The 19,055-nt window shown below is 37.1% G+C and overlaps 1 protein-coding gene across 2 annotated transcripts in view; it reads right to left on the reverse strand.

Moving 5' to 3' along the window:
- The window catches only part of USP24 (ubiquitin specific peptidase 24), a 61,476-nt gene that overhangs the window by 24,646 nt on the left and 17,775 nt on the right, over window positions 1–19,055 (reverse strand). The window contains exons 8-32 of one of the 2 annotated variants that reach the window (XM_021405442.1): window positions 17,636–17,701; window positions 16,630–16,704; window positions 15,922–16,080; window positions 14,533–14,647; window positions 14,038–14,141; window positions 12,852–12,959; window positions 12,209–12,304; window positions 11,950–12,111; window positions 10,683–10,727; window positions 10,027–10,134; window positions 9,114–9,263; window positions 8,470–8,601; window positions 7,842–7,953; window positions 7,509–7,585; window positions 6,468–6,608; window positions 6,264–6,317; window positions 5,954–6,069; window positions 5,248–5,314; window positions 4,967–5,077; window positions 4,461–4,559; window positions 4,213–4,383; window positions 3,529–3,614; window positions 3,292–3,385; window positions 2,880–3,035; window positions 539–636 (exon numbers count right to left, since the gene is read on the reverse strand). In XM_021405442.1, the coding sequence (XP_021261117.1) occupies window positions 539–636; window positions 2,880–3,035; window positions 3,292–3,385; window positions 3,529–3,614; window positions 4,213–4,383; window positions 4,461–4,559; window positions 4,967–5,077; window positions 5,248–5,314; window positions 5,954–6,069; window positions 6,264–6,317; window positions 6,468–6,608; window positions 7,509–7,585; window positions 7,842–7,953; window positions 8,470–8,601; window positions 9,114–9,263; window positions 10,027–10,134; window positions 10,683–10,727; window positions 11,950–12,111; window positions 12,209–12,304; window positions 12,852–12,959; window positions 14,038–14,141; window positions 14,533–14,647; window positions 15,922–16,080; window positions 16,630–16,704; window positions 17,636–17,701 (2,702 nt within the window). The remainder of the gene's footprint in view (window positions 1–538; window positions 637–2,879; window positions 3,036–3,291; window positions 3,386–3,528; window positions 3,615–4,212; window positions 4,384–4,460; window positions 4,560–4,966; window positions 5,078–5,247; window positions 5,315–5,953; window positions 6,070–6,263; window positions 6,318–6,467; window positions 6,609–7,508; window positions 7,586–7,841; window positions 7,954–8,469; window positions 8,602–9,113; window positions 9,264–10,026; window positions 10,135–10,682; window positions 10,728–11,949; window positions 12,112–12,208; window positions 12,305–12,851; window positions 12,960–14,037; window positions 14,142–14,532; window positions 14,648–15,921; window positions 16,081–16,629; window positions 16,705–17,635; window positions 17,702–19,055) is intronic. The other variant, XM_021405443.1, reaches the window with a different exon arrangement.

Genomic DNA, 19,055 nt, shown 5'->3' on the forward strand with positions numbered 1-19,055 from the left:
CGGGTGCAAAAATGACTTAAGAACAATATATACTTGATAAATCTGATACAATTACAAGTCATAATGCCAGGTCTTCCAAACAACTCACATTATATCTTAATCCATGTGAAAGGTCTGCATTTTGAAGATGGTCAAATTTAATTTAGTTCTCAATGCACAATCTATGCTCCGACTGCTAAAAACTGTCCACTGGTGTCTATGAAGGACACAGTGTGTGTAAAGTACACATTTGCAAATTTGAACTGAAATAGTTAAATGCTAACTATCCAAACATCTACTACTTCAGTATAAGCTACAATTTACAAGCTTTTTTAGGGTTTAGGCTTCAAGGGTTTAACAACATACACTCCATTACATTACAATGATAGCTACAGCTATCTTTCCAAATGCTCACTAATGAGAGAATAGCTTTGGATGGACTTTTCCTCTGGAAAAGAAGTTCAAAGCTTTACTATTGTGGTGCATCACGGAAAGCAGAACCACACAAATGCTATCTAAATGAAGTGTTGCAAATGGAGTCAAGATTTTGAAATCTAACCTCAAACCTCCTGCTCTGAGAAAATTTTCACAGAAGGACTTGGCACAGTTTCTCGCCATTTCATCATCTGCAGTTGGCATCAGCTTGGAGCTCAGTACCTAAAATAAAGTATCCACACAGAAGTCTTAGTATACTTTTGATCTTCACAGCAAAATAAAAGTAGAAAGAATTTCTACAAAAAAAAATGAAGAAATTAACAATACAGCTACATGAAACTCTAGTTTGCAAAGAGAAATAGGACTAAAAATATCCAGGACAACAATGTCTATTATAGACATTTATTCTGTACCAAAGGGCATTTTTCCTCACTGCTGTTTACTGACTAAAAGGATGAGGTACGTACTCTAGCATGTGAAATGTGTCTTCAGGCTCAGAAGTAGCCCATTAAGAGTGCAAATCCTTCTCCTTTTTAGATTTTCAGCATCCCATAAAACATCCTACGGATGGCTTACTTATTATCTCACATCTCCTGAAACATAACTGTATTATAATTCATTTTTTTTTAAATAATCCAGGTAATTCTACAGTCTACCAGCACTAAACCTTACAAAATGTCATTACACTCAGAAATACAGTCACAAGGAATTCTGCAATCTCTGTGGGTCAGGCTTCATGCCCATTTATAGTCCATTTCACTTTATTTTTTACTAAAATAAATAAAATACAGATGTTATTTACTTTCTTGAGAAGAGTCTTTGATATGTACAGTCAACAATGCTCCACACAGAAAAACATGATATATCCTTTCCATGCTCACTGGACAGAAGCGTTGTTTACAGAGTTCCAGGTATGAAATTTTATTACAACACTGCATAATACAACCTTGAATTTCTTTAATACTTTCACCTCTTTCACATGTTCTAAAATCTGCGGTGCACATTTTCCAGACTGGTTACAAAATTTTGACAGATAAACAGCTAGGGGGAGTAAGACATCATGCCACCTTTTTCTGACAGAACTCAGCTTCTAGTTGGCTTGATTGGATTTGAGGCATAAGTCCACTCATAAAAATCTACACATCTAATCCAATTTACTACTACTTATTCCTTGCCAGAAACCCAAGCAATTTATTACTTGCTTTCGTTATTTAATCTGGTGTAAAAGAAGCAGATAGCCACATTGTCATACTGTATTATAACCCAGAGTTCAACAAGGCATTGCTATGATATGTTAAGACATTTGCTTTCGGTCGTAAAACTTGTCAGCATATTTCAGAGATACTATTATCTTTCATTCCAGCTGGACAGAAAAAGGGGAAATCCTACCACTGGACAGGGATATCAGAGTGTGGGAAGGTGATGAGTGAACGATAAGACTACAGAAACACAAAGGAAAGCAATTACAAAAAAAATCCTACAACCATCTTAGAATACACTGAGAATGGCAGAATAGTAACTTATTTACTGTATCCAAAGCTGCTGGCAACCAGCCCTGCAACTTCATGTTGTTCAGACAGTATTTGAAACGAGTCCTTATGAAGTGTGCAACCTGCAAGCAGAACTAGGAGCTGTCCAGTTTCCCAGAGAGTGCTTCCATGTGTTTTAACACCACAACCACCACTGAACTCTCTTACATTCCTTGAAATGCATGCACTGAGCACTTAGGAAGAACCTTTTTCCAATGTCCCATCCAATGTTTTGAGCTCTGAATACAGAACTCAGAATACTTAGGGTTAAAAAATTATATGCATTCTGCTCACTTCACACGCACACCTAGAACAGGTCAGAAGCTCCTGGGTAAAAGCTCTGTGCATTTGGATAGTGAAAATTCTTCATAGCCAAATGCTTCTCAAGAAATATTCCTCCTTAGCCTCTACAGACAGAATACTTAGGTAGACTTACGTACAAGTTAACTTTTTTTTGCCAGTTCCCTCTGAATCGCTAGTACTGCTCTCCCTGAAAATAATTCAACTTTCAAATGAGTTTGAGTAGAAACAATCAAACTAAATAACAGCTCCCATTCATTTTTAGAAGTTCCAACATTTTTATATGGTAAGAAAATCCATATTCAGTTTCTGACAATTCAGGCAGGGAGTTGTACCTAAACAGTAAGGAATTCTATATTCCTTTGCTTCTCTTCACATAAATTAGAATATTCCTTCTACCTTGCAAATCACAACAAGAGGAGCCTGGCTTCACAGTAAAGTCTCCTCTGAATGGGAACTGTTTTACTTCCTCTGTTGGGAATTTATCTCATACAGAAAAGCAGACTGTGACATGACGTTTTCATTTTTACATAAAGCCTTTGTCATGGTGGCCTTGAGGTCTCCTGCCAAAGAAAATTTCAACTAAAGCCTTAGCACTCAGAAACACAATTTAAAGAAGTAAATTTGTTTTCTTACCTCTAAATTGTAGAGTACTCTGAAGGTAGACATGCCTGGAGCAAAAGATCTGAACAGACTTTCTAGTATTGAACTAGCACTGGGCTGATGTTGGTGTTTTGAAGACAAGGATGGGGATTTTGAAGACTGAGAACTTGATTCTGACAGCAGTGTTTTCTAGAAGGAATATGCCAGAGGATATATTTTTAGATGACTGCATTTTGTTGTACTTGTCAATACATCTTGCATAATCCCTGAAATAACCCTCTTGCCTCTAACTGCTCAAAAATAAGACACAAATCCTTAAGATGAGTATTGTTCTGCAGTAGTTTCAAACCTGTCACAGCCTGCCATCTTAAACATACTTTAACAAAACTGCTAATAAGACCCATTTTGTTAAGCTCTCCAAGATTAGTTACTGTTCAATACATACCTTCCTTCCCAGGGAATCAAGCTGATCAAGTGCCTCCTGAATAGCAGGGTCAGTGGGAATTAAAAGCAGAAGTTTTCTCACTCGGAGTGTTATTCTGAAAAGTTACCAGAAATTATTTAAGCAAAAGAAGGCTCAGCCACACTGAGGCCAGGGGTAGGTGCCTATACACAGTAACATAAGCAGCTATTTGAAATTTGCAACAGAAGCATTTCTTCAATAACTACTTAGCTTGCTTACCTTGGCTCCTCAAGATTGGCAAGCTGGTAAAGCATATCAAACACATTACACACGAGAGCCATGACTACTCCAGGGAGGGATTTCTCCTGAGAATTAAGCAGAAATACAGTTTGTTTTTTTCATCTCAACTCTGTTCTAATATAATAGAGCTCTTAATTGAGGCAACCGACCCAAATGCCAACCTGGCTAAGTGAAGTTCCATCTACTTTCTTGATTGAGACAAGAACTGAATTTTGCTATTCTATCATTTCCCTTTCAGTAAATAATAGTTGACAAAAAATTTGGTTAACATTCACCTACAAAGCAGACTGAACATGCTAGTTGATACTTTTGAGTTTACTTTCACACTGCAGCTTTTTTTAACAGTGTAAGTCTGGAAATGTCTGCTCTAGCCAAGTATGTAGCCTCGAAATGGCATCAAATGAATCATTTGTTTATAGATTTAACAAAAGACCTGTAGAGATAACAAGCACCAACAGGCTACACTAAGTGACAAAACTATTTTTCTGAAGACCAATCCACATGTTTAGGAACACAGTGCATTTAAACTCAAGCTGATATGAACAGCTGCTGCCCTAGCTCACTGCACCCATTCCACTATCCCAGCTGTGTACTATGCCCACTGCTGCTCCGCTCCCCACTCCCTCCAAATTCATGGGAAAGTTTCAGGCTATCATGCTGTACCTGTTCCATTGCATAGGATGAACTAAACACACTGCTGCTGTTGCTGGAACTGGTTGAGGAATCTGCTGAGCTCCCTGAAGGCGTCCCACTGCCTGATGTTTTCACTGTAAGGACTTGTTCATCAGAGAAGCCCAATTGGTGGAGCAATTTCTGATCTTTATTTACTGTTAGCTGCAAGAATATATTTGTAATTTAGTTCAAAAAGAGAAATTCTATTTTAGAAAGAATGAGAATTCTAGTTAACATACCAGGCTGTCATTGGCAAATATCTGTATATTATCCACAGGAGAATTCAACATCTTTGCTATCTTCCACCTGATGCTCCCTACAGTTTCATTGCTATGAGCCTGTAAAATTAAAAGACATTGGTTTACTACAACTGCTCAAGCACTAAATCCCAAGAGGAAAAAAAAAAAAAGAAAAATCCTCCTTTAAAATTTTCCTGCTTCCCTGCACAGAGTGGTAAAAGTATTAAGGTACAAAGAAGAGACTGATGATGTAGGACAGCACGAGAAATGCTCTTTCACTGACAGCAAGCAAACAACTTTTCTCACACTGCAGTGATCATCAAATCTATTTATGCTACAGGCACTTCTTACAGTAGCTTTCTGCACACATTCAGCATTTTCAAATAGATTTTTCAAGCTGACTGTAGTCCTTAAAAAAACCTTCCTCTGTTAAGACCAGGCATCAGAAATACCCTCAACTAACTACATAATCAAGATGGCATGACACACAGCCTGTGCACACATACCTCTATGGTGAAGGTATCTTTGGTAGATTCATATGTAACATTAAGAGTTAAAAGATGTCCATGAAAAGAGGCACCATGAGGTAGAATAGTTCGGGGCACAGAGTAAAGGTCCTGCCAGAAGAGAAGGACAACGGTAAACGCCACTCTTGTGAACAAATACATTTTTATGATGGCATGGATCAAAGTTACTAGAGCTACATAGCTTTAAACTGCTTCTGCTATTTTTAAAAATACTGCAAGTTAATTTCTTACTCAGGGAGGCTAACACTACTTTATCTTACCTCTATTGTTATCACATAGCGCTCTGCCAACAACAGCAGTCTTTCGATTATTACAAGCTTAGTAGACCTAGGGATAAAAAACAAAGTCAGTTGTTTGTCTCAGAGGTTAATTTTTCCAGGCCCATGTGTAACAGCCATGAATCAGCTGTTTTTAAATGCAGCTTCTTAAAACCAGGAGTATTTCAGTCAAAACAAACCAGGAAAACAGGTCAAGAATTTTGCATTACACTGAACTGCAGAAGCAGCTTTATGTTTCCAGAGTTCTCCACCCTGGTGTTCATATATTTAAGCTATGTACATTTAAGTATGCATAAACTAAGTGGAAGGATGAAAAAACATCTCTCTCCCAATTAAAAAAAAAAGTAAAAAAAAACTACCAGCAACAAACAAACACGATAAGAAATCCCACTGCCCGAGAAACAAGACTAGGGAGCTAGTACTTTAGAAGGCTTCAGCACTCAGCCTTTTTGTTCTTATATTTTTTTTATTTACTACTTTTTAAATTTCAGGCTTTGTTAAAATCTTTTTGAAACTCAAGTTACATTGTAACAGAATACAGAATTACCAATAGTAAGTGAGCACGGAAGAAAAGATTTTTGGCTAACACAATGCCAGTTGGCCATCTCAATTACCAGTTAGAATCAAGAGGGAAGTAGCTGGGAGCGAACATTTACTGTCAAATTTACCATTTTGAAAGCAGGCTTACCTGTAAGGAGATTGAACTGATGTTGCTACTGTAGGCATAGCAGTTGCTGTAAGCATTTTTGTAGCTCTTGTAACAGCATGCGTTAATGTTGGACCACCGAGTGCTGAACTGGCTGCCTAGAATATAAAGCAGAGTACCTAAGTGCTTGCTTCAACAGCCAATTAATACATCCTGAAGAGCTAAGAGCATAAGAAATACCCGTGGAATGATTTTTTTCAATTGAAAAAAATTATCAGTCAGTTATTCTAACCCTAAGACAAAAAGCTAAAAAAGTATTTAGATATGAGAACAATTAATATTTGTCTTTTACCTCCAGTCGCGTGTAGCAATCAGCAATGAATTTCTTGTGCAGTGATACTGAATCCTGTTGATACAGTGGACAAACGAATTAGAACGTGAACAGATAGGAATTAATGATAAACTGACAGAACTCTACAAATTATACATTTTAACAGGCAGAGTATCAAATTTCTATGAATGTCAAAGCACTTTCATGTACAAATATTATGGTTACCTTTTTCAGTCTAGGAGTGAGGTTAATATAGCTGTAATTTATTATCAGTTGAATAGCTTCATTGGCAATTTCTTCATCAGGTGACTCCATTGCAATCTTCCAAATGAAATCCATTCCTATTAATTCCAGTTTTTCTACACTCTACGTAAGGAAGAACAAAGTAAAACGTGACTTATGTAAAACTGAGTTCAAACATGCAAACAAAACAGTTTTCCATCTGCTGGAAAAGTACCTTTTGAATTAATCTCAAAAATGTTCTTTTCCAACACTGTTAAGTTTTGGCACCTTGGGAAGTGAAATCAATAGCTGCAAGCTTATATTTTCTTACTAGAAACTTTTTTTTTTGTTTAAAAAAAGGTGAATAAACAAGTTGCAAAGAGCACTATCAATCAAGCCTACTGAAAAATTAAAGACTTCAAAAGCACTGAGAAATGTAATCAGGAATGGAATTTGTTTCACAAAGGTCAACATGGTAACTAACCACATTATAAAACATCACAAAACCTACTATGACACTTAAGGAAAAAACAACCTTCATTATCTCTCTGTGATAAAGATCTAGAATGCCTATGGAAAACTACCAAACATATCATTAAATATAATCATTAATTTGATATTAAAAAAGTCAAGGATCACAAAGTTAAAAAGAACTGCAGAAAAGAAAAAATAAGAACTTGAATATGATACACATAAATCCCCCATAAAGAAGAAAAACTTAAGAAAGGGAATATTTCCCTGCCAAGGAGAAGCAAAAAAATCAGTACCAGAATTTAGGATTACTAGTAGACAAATAGTCCACACGTTTCTCCTGAGAAGTTTTAGAAGTTGCACATTAGCTTTCAGCAACCAATGACTGAAGTTCTCCTATATTAATTCTTATGTTTTAGCTTCAGAATTTAACAATATTAACACTAGAAAGACTGTCTCCATACTAACACAAACATGATTGTATCAAACAGCTGCTGAAGAATCTGTCTCACCTCCTCCCATTCTCCAGATGCCACAAATAGCACACAAGAATGAACTTGCCAGAACACTCACCAGTTGAGTTCCTTGCCTCTTTAGTCGATGGTCACACAGGTTCACATTTTCAAAGAAAGTCTTAAATAAACTAAAACCTGAAAGTGAAAACCAGTGCAAGCGTTTTATTCAGGTCAGGCCAAGTTTCTAGGCTTTTCATTTTATTTAAATGAAGATATCAAACGCAAGCGATGATCCTTTTCTTCTCCAACTACAAGAACTAAGAATGATAGAAAAAGACCCTTTTATTTTATTCATTTGCAGAGCTGCTTGATGTTTAATTTGAAGGCTTAGAAAGCAAATTGCTGGTATGCATTTCAAGAACAAATACGTTGTCCAACATAAATTCCATACCATTCATAGTAATTTCATATGATTCCAGTTTAAGAATTTTCTCTTTGAAGAGCTGCTGCTGTACATCACTCTCTAGATCATGCTGTCCTTTGGTAAACCACTCAAAGCACATCTGTGAATGGAAGACGTATTTTTACTCTATTGTCATTGCAAGTATCTAAATTTGTTGTACAAGGTGACATCAGATATTACAGTAACTCATCACACAGAAGTTTGATCTGCAGCAAGAAGTAAGGTTACTGTGAGATTTTGAGCACAATATACAAGCTGTACTGGAGCACTGGGGTACTTAAAGCTTGACAGTCATCTTGAACCCAAGTATCACTGAATGTCTCTTACTACTTACAGACAAGCTTTCGGCAACATTTTTCAGGCCAGCATCTATAAACCCGCAACTAATCTCACCAACATTTATCTTCTAGTCAAGTTTAAAATTAAGAGAGCATTCTAGCTATAAGTGAACACCTAACAGGGGTTACATTAGCTTACACAAATCGTATAACGCATGCTTATTTGATGTTTACTACTTAAATTTCACATGTCTCAAATAATGCACGTGCTGTTCACAACCCTTTCGGACTCACTCCACAACCAGCAACCACAGACAATAACTTTGACTACTTCTTACCTCTCGATCTAACTCACAAACATCCTGGCCAGTTACGAGGCACTCCCAGATCTCCCTGGCACGATTCCAGCCCAAATAAAGGGTAGCTTCTTGCAGAAAGAATGCCAAAAATTTTAGATGTGCTTCCAAATACTGAGAAAGAGGAAACAAAAACTCAAGTTTCAGTTTTTTCTTTCCAAAATAAGAACTGTAAGCGTTCTTTTTATTTTTTGACTAACTTAGTTGTCAAATAACAGCATGATTCATGAAGCCTGGCAAAACAGAAACTTTTTGCAACGAGCATTGTTTTATTTCACACACATTTTAACATTATTTATTTTTGATTATCACTCTAAGAAGGCCTCAAACTGAAGCAGAGAAGCTGAAAGCTGCACAAGCTTGGAGACATGAACTCCTGAGGAGATCTCATACCCAACCAAGCAGAGAATTTGTAAAGAAACTTGTATAGCATCTAGCCTTGCTACGTAACATAACAACTAGGCTATAAAAATTCCTAACTGGTAAGTGTCAGAATTATAAACAAAAACTGTCTCCAGACAGAACAAATACCAGCAAATTCCAAAAAATGAAGCATCACCTCATCTTATGTTACCCTACATCACATTTTCAAACACATAAGGTAGCGTGAAATGAGGGTTCAGTACCTCCCGGTAAGTGTATCGGCCATCCACTAACGTTGCTCCAACAAGCCCTCCAGGACCTGCCACAGATGCAGCCAAACGGTGGCACGATATTAAGCTTCCTGTCACCAACTTCACTATTTCAAAGTTTTTCTTTAGATCTTGAATAATGCTCTTGGCAAAAAAAAGAGAAAAACGGTTTTCAAGAAAAATACATAAACAGACACACACATGCATTCAGCAGTCTGGTCTTCTACAGTAGCATGCCTTTTATAGGAAGAAATCAGCTGTATTCCTTCCAAGTATCCAAAGCCCTCTGGCCTAACCACTTTGAGGATGTGCTGAAATATGCATGCTGTAGATAGAATCATAGAATGGTTTGGGTTGAAAGGGACCTTTAAGATCATCTAGCTCCAACCCCCATACTATAGACAGGGACACCTCCCTCTAGACGAGGTTGCTCACAGCCCCATCCAGCCTGGCCTTGAATGCTTCCAGGGAGGGGGCATTCACAACCTCACCGGGCAACCTGTGCCAGTGTCTCACCGCACTCACAGATTATGCACAAAGTCCCACACCTCCACTCAGCCACAGAACAGCACACATGACTTGCTGGTATTTTAGTCTGTTTTCCAAGAGTCTATGTCAATACAAGTACAAATTAGCTGGTAGTTTCTTAACAGAGCTTGTTAATTAGTTTACAAAAAGCTGCATGTAAAATAAACCAGTTCTGACATAGCAAACAGACGTTATTTATACATAAATGCACACAGACACACAAATGGACAGCACACAACACAGTATCTCTACTTGTACTAAGCTGTCATTATCAGAGATTTTTCTTTCCTTTTTCTAAAGTCAAACATCCACGTTCTAGAGAAGCAGCGCCATACAAACATAACAAGGGCTTCAAAATCATCCCAGCATATATTCTTACCTTGTCTTGTTTTTGGTAAGTTTGTTTAATAAAAGAACGTGTGATTTCATGGAGCTGACGTAATGCTGGTACCACCCAAACAAATTGAGGATTATTGTGCTGAGATGACTAGTGATAAGAAAGGCAAAAAGAATTACACGTGAGTACATGCTCAACAATGGATTACCTTTCCTCTTATCCTAAAGCATAATGATTTCCATTAATGCCCCTGTTTCAAAACAACAGCTACTAGCTCAAAGCTTCAGTACTTGTTTCTGGTCCCTTTCCAAATACATGGAAGGTGTCCCTTCTTTGCCTTCTCCAAGGAGTCCTTTGATACACCTGGATGCCATTTTGCTATCGCTATTAAGCCCAAAATACCTCTTAGCTAGACAACATGCAAATTAAATTGCACCAGAGAGATAATGGCAACCACCACCTTCTTTAATTACGGGAGACAGAGCAGGCCAGTTAGGGCTCAAAAGGGCCAACACAGTAAAATGACATTACTTATTGTTAAAGCAGGAATAACAGAAGAAAAAAAAAATCTGAAGTACTACAAAGGATTGGGTTAAAAGATGAGAAGAAATGTCTGATTGGTGCTGCAAGGAGCCCTCTGACAGGAAGCAAAGGCTATTTAAGCTGCATTTTGAAAGAGATCCTACAAAGGATCCTACCTCATTGTTAGAACTGCTCATCGCTTTTCTGGGAGGCTTCATTTTCTGCAAAGTTTGACCACACAAACCAGTACTGAGGGTTTTCATTCAGAGATGTGATATCTGGTTTAAATATTGACAACAACCAATACCACCTGCTCACTTAGACTAAAGTAACCTGCCGATAACAGCTCTACTGAAGGCTTCCTCATGTATTTGAGAATGCTGCCTTAATATTACAATCCCTCCCAGTTTATGTTTTCGTTTCCTCTAATGTAGGGCAATAAGCAAATGATGTACTTTTAAAGATGTGCTGTATGTTTGCCCCAATCACTTCCAGCCTATAATTACAGCTTTCCATTAGTGCTCCCCAGCAGCACCTCTGTTAAAGCCCTTGCCAGAATGTAATTAAAAAGAATGCAAGAGTTGGAAAGCATTGGGTTAGAAAAGGCTGCAAATTTTACAGACCTAAAGAACCCAAATTTTCAAATCTATATTCTTAAACACACACGATAGGAGAAAATGAAAAAAAGAACGATCAATACCAAGAAGCAACATGTTATGTTTCTTAAACAACTAAAAACTCCTACAGACACTAAGAACAGACAAAGCCTTTACCATGAAATAAATATGTAAGAGTACAAGCCTTTTTATCTGGACGTATTTCTGACTAAGAAAATAGGTTTGCAGGAATTCTCCTATCCTCTAAGAAAACCGCTTACAATGTGAACAGTACAGGATAGAGTATGTAGTCTATTAAGTCATGCATGTGTCTGCTGCTGCCAGGAAATATCTTAACATAGACAGGTCTGAGAATGGCTTCTTCCATATTAGAAGACTTTTTATTATTATTATTATTATTAAAATACAAAATCACTATGACTTTAATATTGGTTTGCATTTTGAGACTTAATGGCTGTGCCAGAACACATGCTTAACTTGAAGAAAACTAACCTAGGCTTTCACATGAAAGGGACAGTTAAAATACTGACATACCCTTATTAGCAGTTCCATTTGCAAATTGTAACCTTGGGGCCATCCTGGTAGATTCCTATAAACTAATCACTCCTTGTGCTGAAAATTTGTTTAAAACAAAGGCAAGAGGCTTATTACAAGTCTCAAAGTTAACAAATTGGCTCACACAAAGCCTGCCCCCTTTCATGGACTCCTCAAGGTAAGAATTTACAGATGGGACACACAGTTTGCGTATCTTGAAAGAAAGCTAAATAACATCAACATCAAGGCTAGATAATGTTTCATTTTGCAAAAGGTAAAACAATAAACCAACCCTCTTAATATCCTCTATGCATTTGATGATGTAGCTTCTTTTGATTGCCTCTTTCACTGCATAGGCATCACTGAGGATTGTTAGATGTTCCTCCAAGGCCTGCTGAATAAGACTGCATGGTAACGTTGGAAGATGAGCCAGCTCCCAAAGCACCTCCAGAACCTAGAGGAAGAAACCAAAAATTAATCAAGACCTATAGGAAGTGCAAGAACTAGAAACCCTACTTTTAATAAAGAAAAAAATATTTGCATTCACGTGCCTTTCCAGTGGTTGTTTCCACCCGTGCTTCTCGACCAATGCGCCCTATCAGGCTCAGCAGCTTCTGCCGCACTCTATCACTCTCTGTTTCCCAGCTCTGTACAGCAAAGAAATAATGTTCACAGTTACAGCAGCAAGCACTCTGTCTGTTAAGACTCAAAATATACAATATACACAAGAAATAATTCATACACAAAAATATTATTTACAACTGTTTTACTGCAGGACAACCGAAATGCAAATCAAGTATGTTGATTCATGAAGATTTCTTCATTTTTGTTACTGAGGGTTATAGTACTAGTTTGCCCAACTCCTTCAAATATAAAATAAGAAGTGAGATTTTATTATCAATGTCTAATGTCTTATAAATACCTTATCACTGCATATATAGTGGACTTAAAATCTAAGTCGATTAGCAGTATGGTAGCAGCTGTGCTTCTGGGTTAATGAAAAATTAAGATTGCAAGTGTTCTATGGCCAACTTTTTTTTTTTTTTAAATAACATACACACAAACACATTTTACTTAACATTTACATAGAAAATATAAGCACATGTAAGGCACTTGCCTCTTAGTAGGCTGGATGCACAAGTGTTTTTCAACCAATTCTTTTCCTTAAGAACGTAAACTGAATTGAAAACCTACCTTTTGAATTAGAACAAATAAATGATTGAGCTGATCAGAGCTAAACTTCACAGCGGCTGCAGCAATAATGGTATGTATGTTTTCAATCACAGTGGAAGATTGTCCTGACTGGGAAGAAGAAGGAAAACATAAGGAGGTAGGTCTTAGTCACGAGTGAGATAGAGAAAAACCTTCAATGTAATGCTTTATTATACTATTCCTATTGAGGAGAACAGATAACCACTTTGGATATGTTAGAAACACAAGTTAGGAATAACTGACTGCTCCTTGCTCCGCTGTTTCCGAAATCTTCAGAAGCAACTCTGAAGCAGCAAAGGCCAAGTTAGCCTGCTGTGGTTCAACCACAGGAGCAAAAAATAGCTTCCTCACAGAAGGAGAGGAAGGTCTATCTGTGGAAGTGCTGAGTCAATGCTTTTAAACAGATGTGAACAAGCTTAAGAGAACACCATATGAAACACTTATGGTATTTCCGAATAAATGATTGTGGTAGAAGACCCAGAGGTAGAATGAAGAATACATTCCACTCAGTCAGATGTACACTTTGCCTTTTATCAGCTGATGAACCTAAAACACGCATGCAAGGACTAAGATTTCAACAGGAAGTTAATGATACTATCTGAATCGCCAACCCTACTGTGCTGACCACAATTGCTCATCTTCCTCCCTACACCACACATTTATTTCATTATTTATTAAAGACACTCATGAAATGCAGACAACCCTGAAACACTTATTTCTATTTACAAACATTCATGTCATGACTTCAGCCCTTCCAGAACTTTCCCAAGAATATTACAGTACCAGCATCCACCTCTTTTATGTTCTCTTGCAAATAAATACTTCAGATTGCATTATATTGTCAACTAGAAAGCCTGAGGCTTGAGAATATTCAGTTTCACTGATCCTTTAACAGTTCAGGCTGTGGGATGGTGAAAAGTTCTTTGTTGACAGAACTCTTGTGAGGAAGTTATTGCCCAAAAAGTGCTTTTGAGTAAAATGAAATTTAGCAGAGTTTATACCTATACACAGGAGTACTGACAAAATCCTATGTCTCTCAGGGAATAACTAAAGCAAAGATGACAAAGCAGATAATAAACAGCCAACATTCTACCAGTTAATGAACTTATTAATAAGAATTATTTTTGCAAGACGGTCTGAAAGCAGTCACCTTGTCTTGATTGCTTACCTGAATTCTCCAAATTTTAGTGAGTTCATCTAAAGACAGTTTACTGCCCAGCAGTTCAATAATTCCCTTTATACGATCACAGTACTGCGCTTGGTCTATATTACCTATGAAATAAAAAGTAGCAAGTGAATTAATTTATTTCAATCATTAGGTACAAACCACATTAAAAGGGACGAGAACAAAGTTGTTTTAATCTTAAAATTCTCTATCTGCTGCTACGGAAAAATCCATCAGTTTCCCCCTTTACTACAGGCTTAAAAATATACATAATTAAGCTGAGGGTAAAAACTTCAAGTATGGCAAAAGATGTTTGCACAAATGTCAGAGGACCAGGTAACAGCATGCAAATCTGCACCGTTTTCCTAACTCTCTTTCGATGAAGCCAAAATCCTTTAACTCCTTTGTCAGTAGCATTCCATTAAGGTGTATTGAAAAGAACAGACTACATTCAAGACATTGAAAGCACATGTCAATAGTCTTTGTGAAAGCACTTACCTTCTAGAGCAATTGACAAGACAGAATTTTCTACCAGCCAGTTTAGTAATCGGTCTGTATCTATTGCATTCTTCACTGACTTGGACAGAGTACTGTCTTCTATTAATTTAGTTACCTAGAAATTGCAAAATGTGACATTTTAACGATGCTTTCCACATGCAATATACATGCACATAATGTAATCTATTCAAAATGCTTACTACGAAGCTTGAAAGTGTGAATCCTGAAATATCTTAAGCACAGGAGGTCATTTTTCTTTTTTAGTAATTAGCATTTTGTTTATTTTAAAAATAATCTGCTTAAAGGCAAAATTCCTAACCCACCTCCTAGGCATCGGTCTGATGCAGCAGATTCTCATACCCAGTCTGACACAGGGAAGCTTGCCTGTGCTGTGTATTTCTAGAGATATACCAGAAGTAGGTTATCTCAGGCTTCTGCCTGTGATGCTCAAATGAAGTGTCCTATTTTTATCCAACACAGAACAGATACAGACTCCTTGCTCTAGGGAAAAGTTGTAGAAAGCGTATATTTCTGCTACAGCCTTCAAAAGCTGTACTTCTATAACTTCACTGAAGAAACACATTTATAATTAAGAACCACAGAGCAACGAGGTTTAGCATCTCAATTTTCCCTTAAGCAGACAAGCAAAAAGCCCAGAAGGGGGACTCTAGAACACCTTACAGTGTCTGCAGAACAACAACAAAAAAAAGGCTTTTCTGGAGACATTTAATTTACATAAATTCTGGAAGAAGAGAGGAATGAAAACTCTATTCTTAAATCACAAGTCCCAGGAAAAAGAAAATTGTCTCTTCTTCTACTTAAGATATAAGAATTTAGCACAAGAAGCCTTGGTCCATAAACAGCTCCTAAATACTAGTACAATGTCCATGTACAGTCATGATAAAAAATAAAATCACTTTGTATAACAATTGGATATAGCTGGAATAAGAACAATCTAGGATAAAAAGTCCCCCTCTTTTTTTTTTCTCCTTACAATGGCAAAGAGAGAGAAAAGCAACATCCCATAGGATGCTCTGAATTATCAGGGTGATCTCAGAGAGATCAATGAAGGAATAGCATACACTGCTGCTTACAAATGAATCTGAATTTGTAGCTCTTAGAAAACATTCAAATACAATTTAGTTTTCTAACTGGGAGACCACAGCCCTCACAGTGACTATTATATATACATACATATGTATGTATATGTACATATACATATATATGCAGGAGGTATTTGTAATATATTTTTTGCATTTATTCTGAGCTTTTGCTAAGGCAACATCATTTGTTAGGAAACGTTTCAAGGTGGTGGTTTCAGACAGTCCATCCCACCTACGCACATGCATGTGTGCACCCACAAAACACACCCACACAATGCAAACCTACTTCTTTGAGGGAATTCATTTTTGCACTGAAGTGAGGCGATTTCAACATGCGCAGCAGGATGTCCAGCCGTAAATCATCTACTGCAGTTACTAAATCAGGTTGGAAGCGCATACACAGCAGTTTAATACCAGACAGGAGCTCAGGGATACTGACTAGCCTCTGTTGAAGACAAAAAAAAACAAACAAAAAAGGACAAATAAAGGCACTGCTGGTTTTGGTATTCTGTTTCAGACTTCAATGATACACAAAGAGTAGGTTTAGTGACCCAGTACAGACAGTTTAATTGATGGATATCTGAAAGCATTACTTGTACACTAGAAATTCTGAGACAACAAAACCTATGGTTTAAAAAAAGTGAACATATAATTTACAGAGGTACATCCAAGTAAAAAGTCAACACTCAAATTTATTAGAGCTGAATGCCAAATTCAGTGCAGTGTAAGAGGTAGCTACAAGTTACATGGAAATTTTCAGAGAAAATGGGAAAATATTTTTGAAAGGGGCAAAACAGATCTACTGAGAAGAGTTTATATGGAATTGGGTAAATGCAGGGTAGCTACTCTGCAATATTTTGTGCTAAGAATTTCAGACATAATTCAGAACAGGCTGTATCTTTTGTCAGTGAAAGCAAGATTTTATTTCTAGTCTGTATTGCCAGCGTTTCCAAGACACACGGTACATTCTCCTTAAATACTTATAAAACATTACCTTGTCTTTCAAGTCCTTCTCTTCTACATTCTGCACATATTTAATCATTTTATGAATGACTGGATCCAGCATAGGCTAAAGAATATGAGAAAAAGCATGCCAATCATTTTATGTTTCCTGAAATCAATTCACATTACTCAGAAGATCTGGCTGCAGCAAAATGAAATACTTAGTTGAAAGCTCATGATTATCTTAGCTATAAAGCAACATATATAACATACATAAAACTATCCTGCTAGGTAAGTCCAGAAATAGAAGCAGTTGGACTAAGAAGCCACTTCAGACCACCACAACACAGGTCCACAATGGACTACTCCCAAACCCGTTTCAAAATGCATTGGTTATTAGATGCATATACATCTTTGACCCCCTTAACTACATCCTCTTCAAATAAAGACTTTCAGTCACCTATTAAACTGGCACTTTTTTTTAGTGAACGTAGGTGTGAACCCTACAGCACATTTGCAAATTCACAGATCATGGTGTGTTCCCCTCCCACCACATTTTTTCCGGTCAAAACTCTCATTACCATGAACTCCTCTGCCACAAACAAAAACAAAAATCCATATATCAAGTGAGATTTTTTTCTCTACATGCCTTACAACGATTAAGCTTACTAACAGCAGTTCCAATGCTTCTCACCACTGTAGATGTAGATTAGCAACTAAAGATGGAAAAAGAGCCTGACCATTGTCTGAATCCGCTATTCATCACCTTCAGGATACTCAGAGTGGTTCTTGTACTTCACGCCGTGTGTGTTTTAAGGGTTTTTAGAATTAGTCACCAGTTTCACACCAACACAGCCGTAAACCAGCTTTCATCCCTTTTATTTTTCAAATTGCTATGATGAAAAAGCAGGTTCTCATGTACTTATTTTTCTGATACTATACTGCTTGAGATCTATTTTAACATGAAGAGATCCATCCGAATTTGAGCAAATGACTACCGTCACATTTTACAAGGCTTTATTTTTTGCTGAAAAGAAATCATAACAAAGACATTTTACCTGCACTACAGAAGAGTTAAGATATTCTGCACAAACTCCAAATGGCTGAACTAATGCAGAGATTGCCTAAAAAACAAAAACAACAACAAAAACCAGCAAATATTTAGGTGCACATTTACGAGGTCTTTTCAGAGTTAGCAATCTATACCTTAAGAGGCAGATGAAGGTGAATAAATATTATCTTGCATGATAATTTCCAGTCATTTGCTACAGGATGTGTACAACTCCTTTATAACAACGAATGGTTCAGGAAAGAGATTCATTCTGCAGCATAGAGTATGAATTACATGCTTTTCCTTAAAAGTATCCTCTCAGTTTTCACTAATCTCAGTCCTCTCATTAGCCTCGTCTGACTTCTCTGTCTAATCCTAGTTCAGCCACAGAAATAAATAGATGGAAAAGGACACATATTTTCATTGTTCTCTGCTGCAGTGAAAAGTGTGAAGACAAGACTGAAGTTTAAAGCCATATGGCAAATTTCCTTCCCAAAGCATTAAGTAGCAGAAAGCTTTTGCAAATACATCATATATATGTCAAGCTTTCTGATTTGGCTGGGAGGTTGTTGTATCTGATACCTATTCAATGCATACGTCAGGCATCTGTTCTCTATACCTAGCCTGCAAGTGTGTTCATGTGTATGAGGGAGGAGATCCTTCCTGATCTGAAACTGGAGGGTTTTGTTATATCTATACTCTGCAAACAGGTCCAGGATTAAGGCAGAATACACCAGACAAAGTTCAAATAACTCTGTTCTCCTCAGCTCCACTGAAAGTTGAGAAGGAAAATGCAGAAAGTCATTCCAGTTGCCAGAATGGCTGTGTGATCTGATGATCTTTCATCCTGACACACTGAAAGTACTTGAAATGTGCTTTCTCAAGAAGTTATCTGCTTCCCTGGATTTACATTTTGATTTTAAATACATCATACAGTAACTCCTTGGCAGTTCAGATTAGCTGTGTGTTTCATAAAGAATGCAGACTTGAGACATTTTCTCCCAAAGCATTAGCCTATGTAGTTATATTCTCTTTAAGTGGCACAAGAATCACTCTCTTGCATTTGTGAAGGGATGACCATTGACTTTGGTACTTTTCATATACACATACAGTTTCTGCTTTGACATGTCTTAATTTTTAGGCAGTCTTGTATGAAGCCAGGAGTTGGACTCGATGATCCTTGTGGGTCCCTTCCAACTCAGATATTCTACGATTTTCAAGCAATGTCTACCATCAGGAAATTAAGTGTAAAGACAATTGTATGCCAATGAAGAATACCAAAAGTAGTTTCTTTCAAATTGGATAAAAAAAATTATGAGCTTGAGTGTGCCCCACAGCAATCAAAGGCCTAAATTTAGTGATGCTGAACCAGACTTCCTTTGTAAGTGAGCAGTTATTAAACAAATTTTCCTTTAAAGTTTCTATTG

This window comes from Numida meleagris, chromosome 7 (assembly GCF_002078875.1).
Source record: "Numida meleagris isolate 19003 breed g44 Domestic line chromosome 7, NumMel1.0, whole genome shotgun sequence".
In the NCBI taxonomy this organism is placed as follows: Eukaryota; Metazoa; Chordata; class Aves; order Galliformes; family Numididae; genus Numida; species Numida meleagris.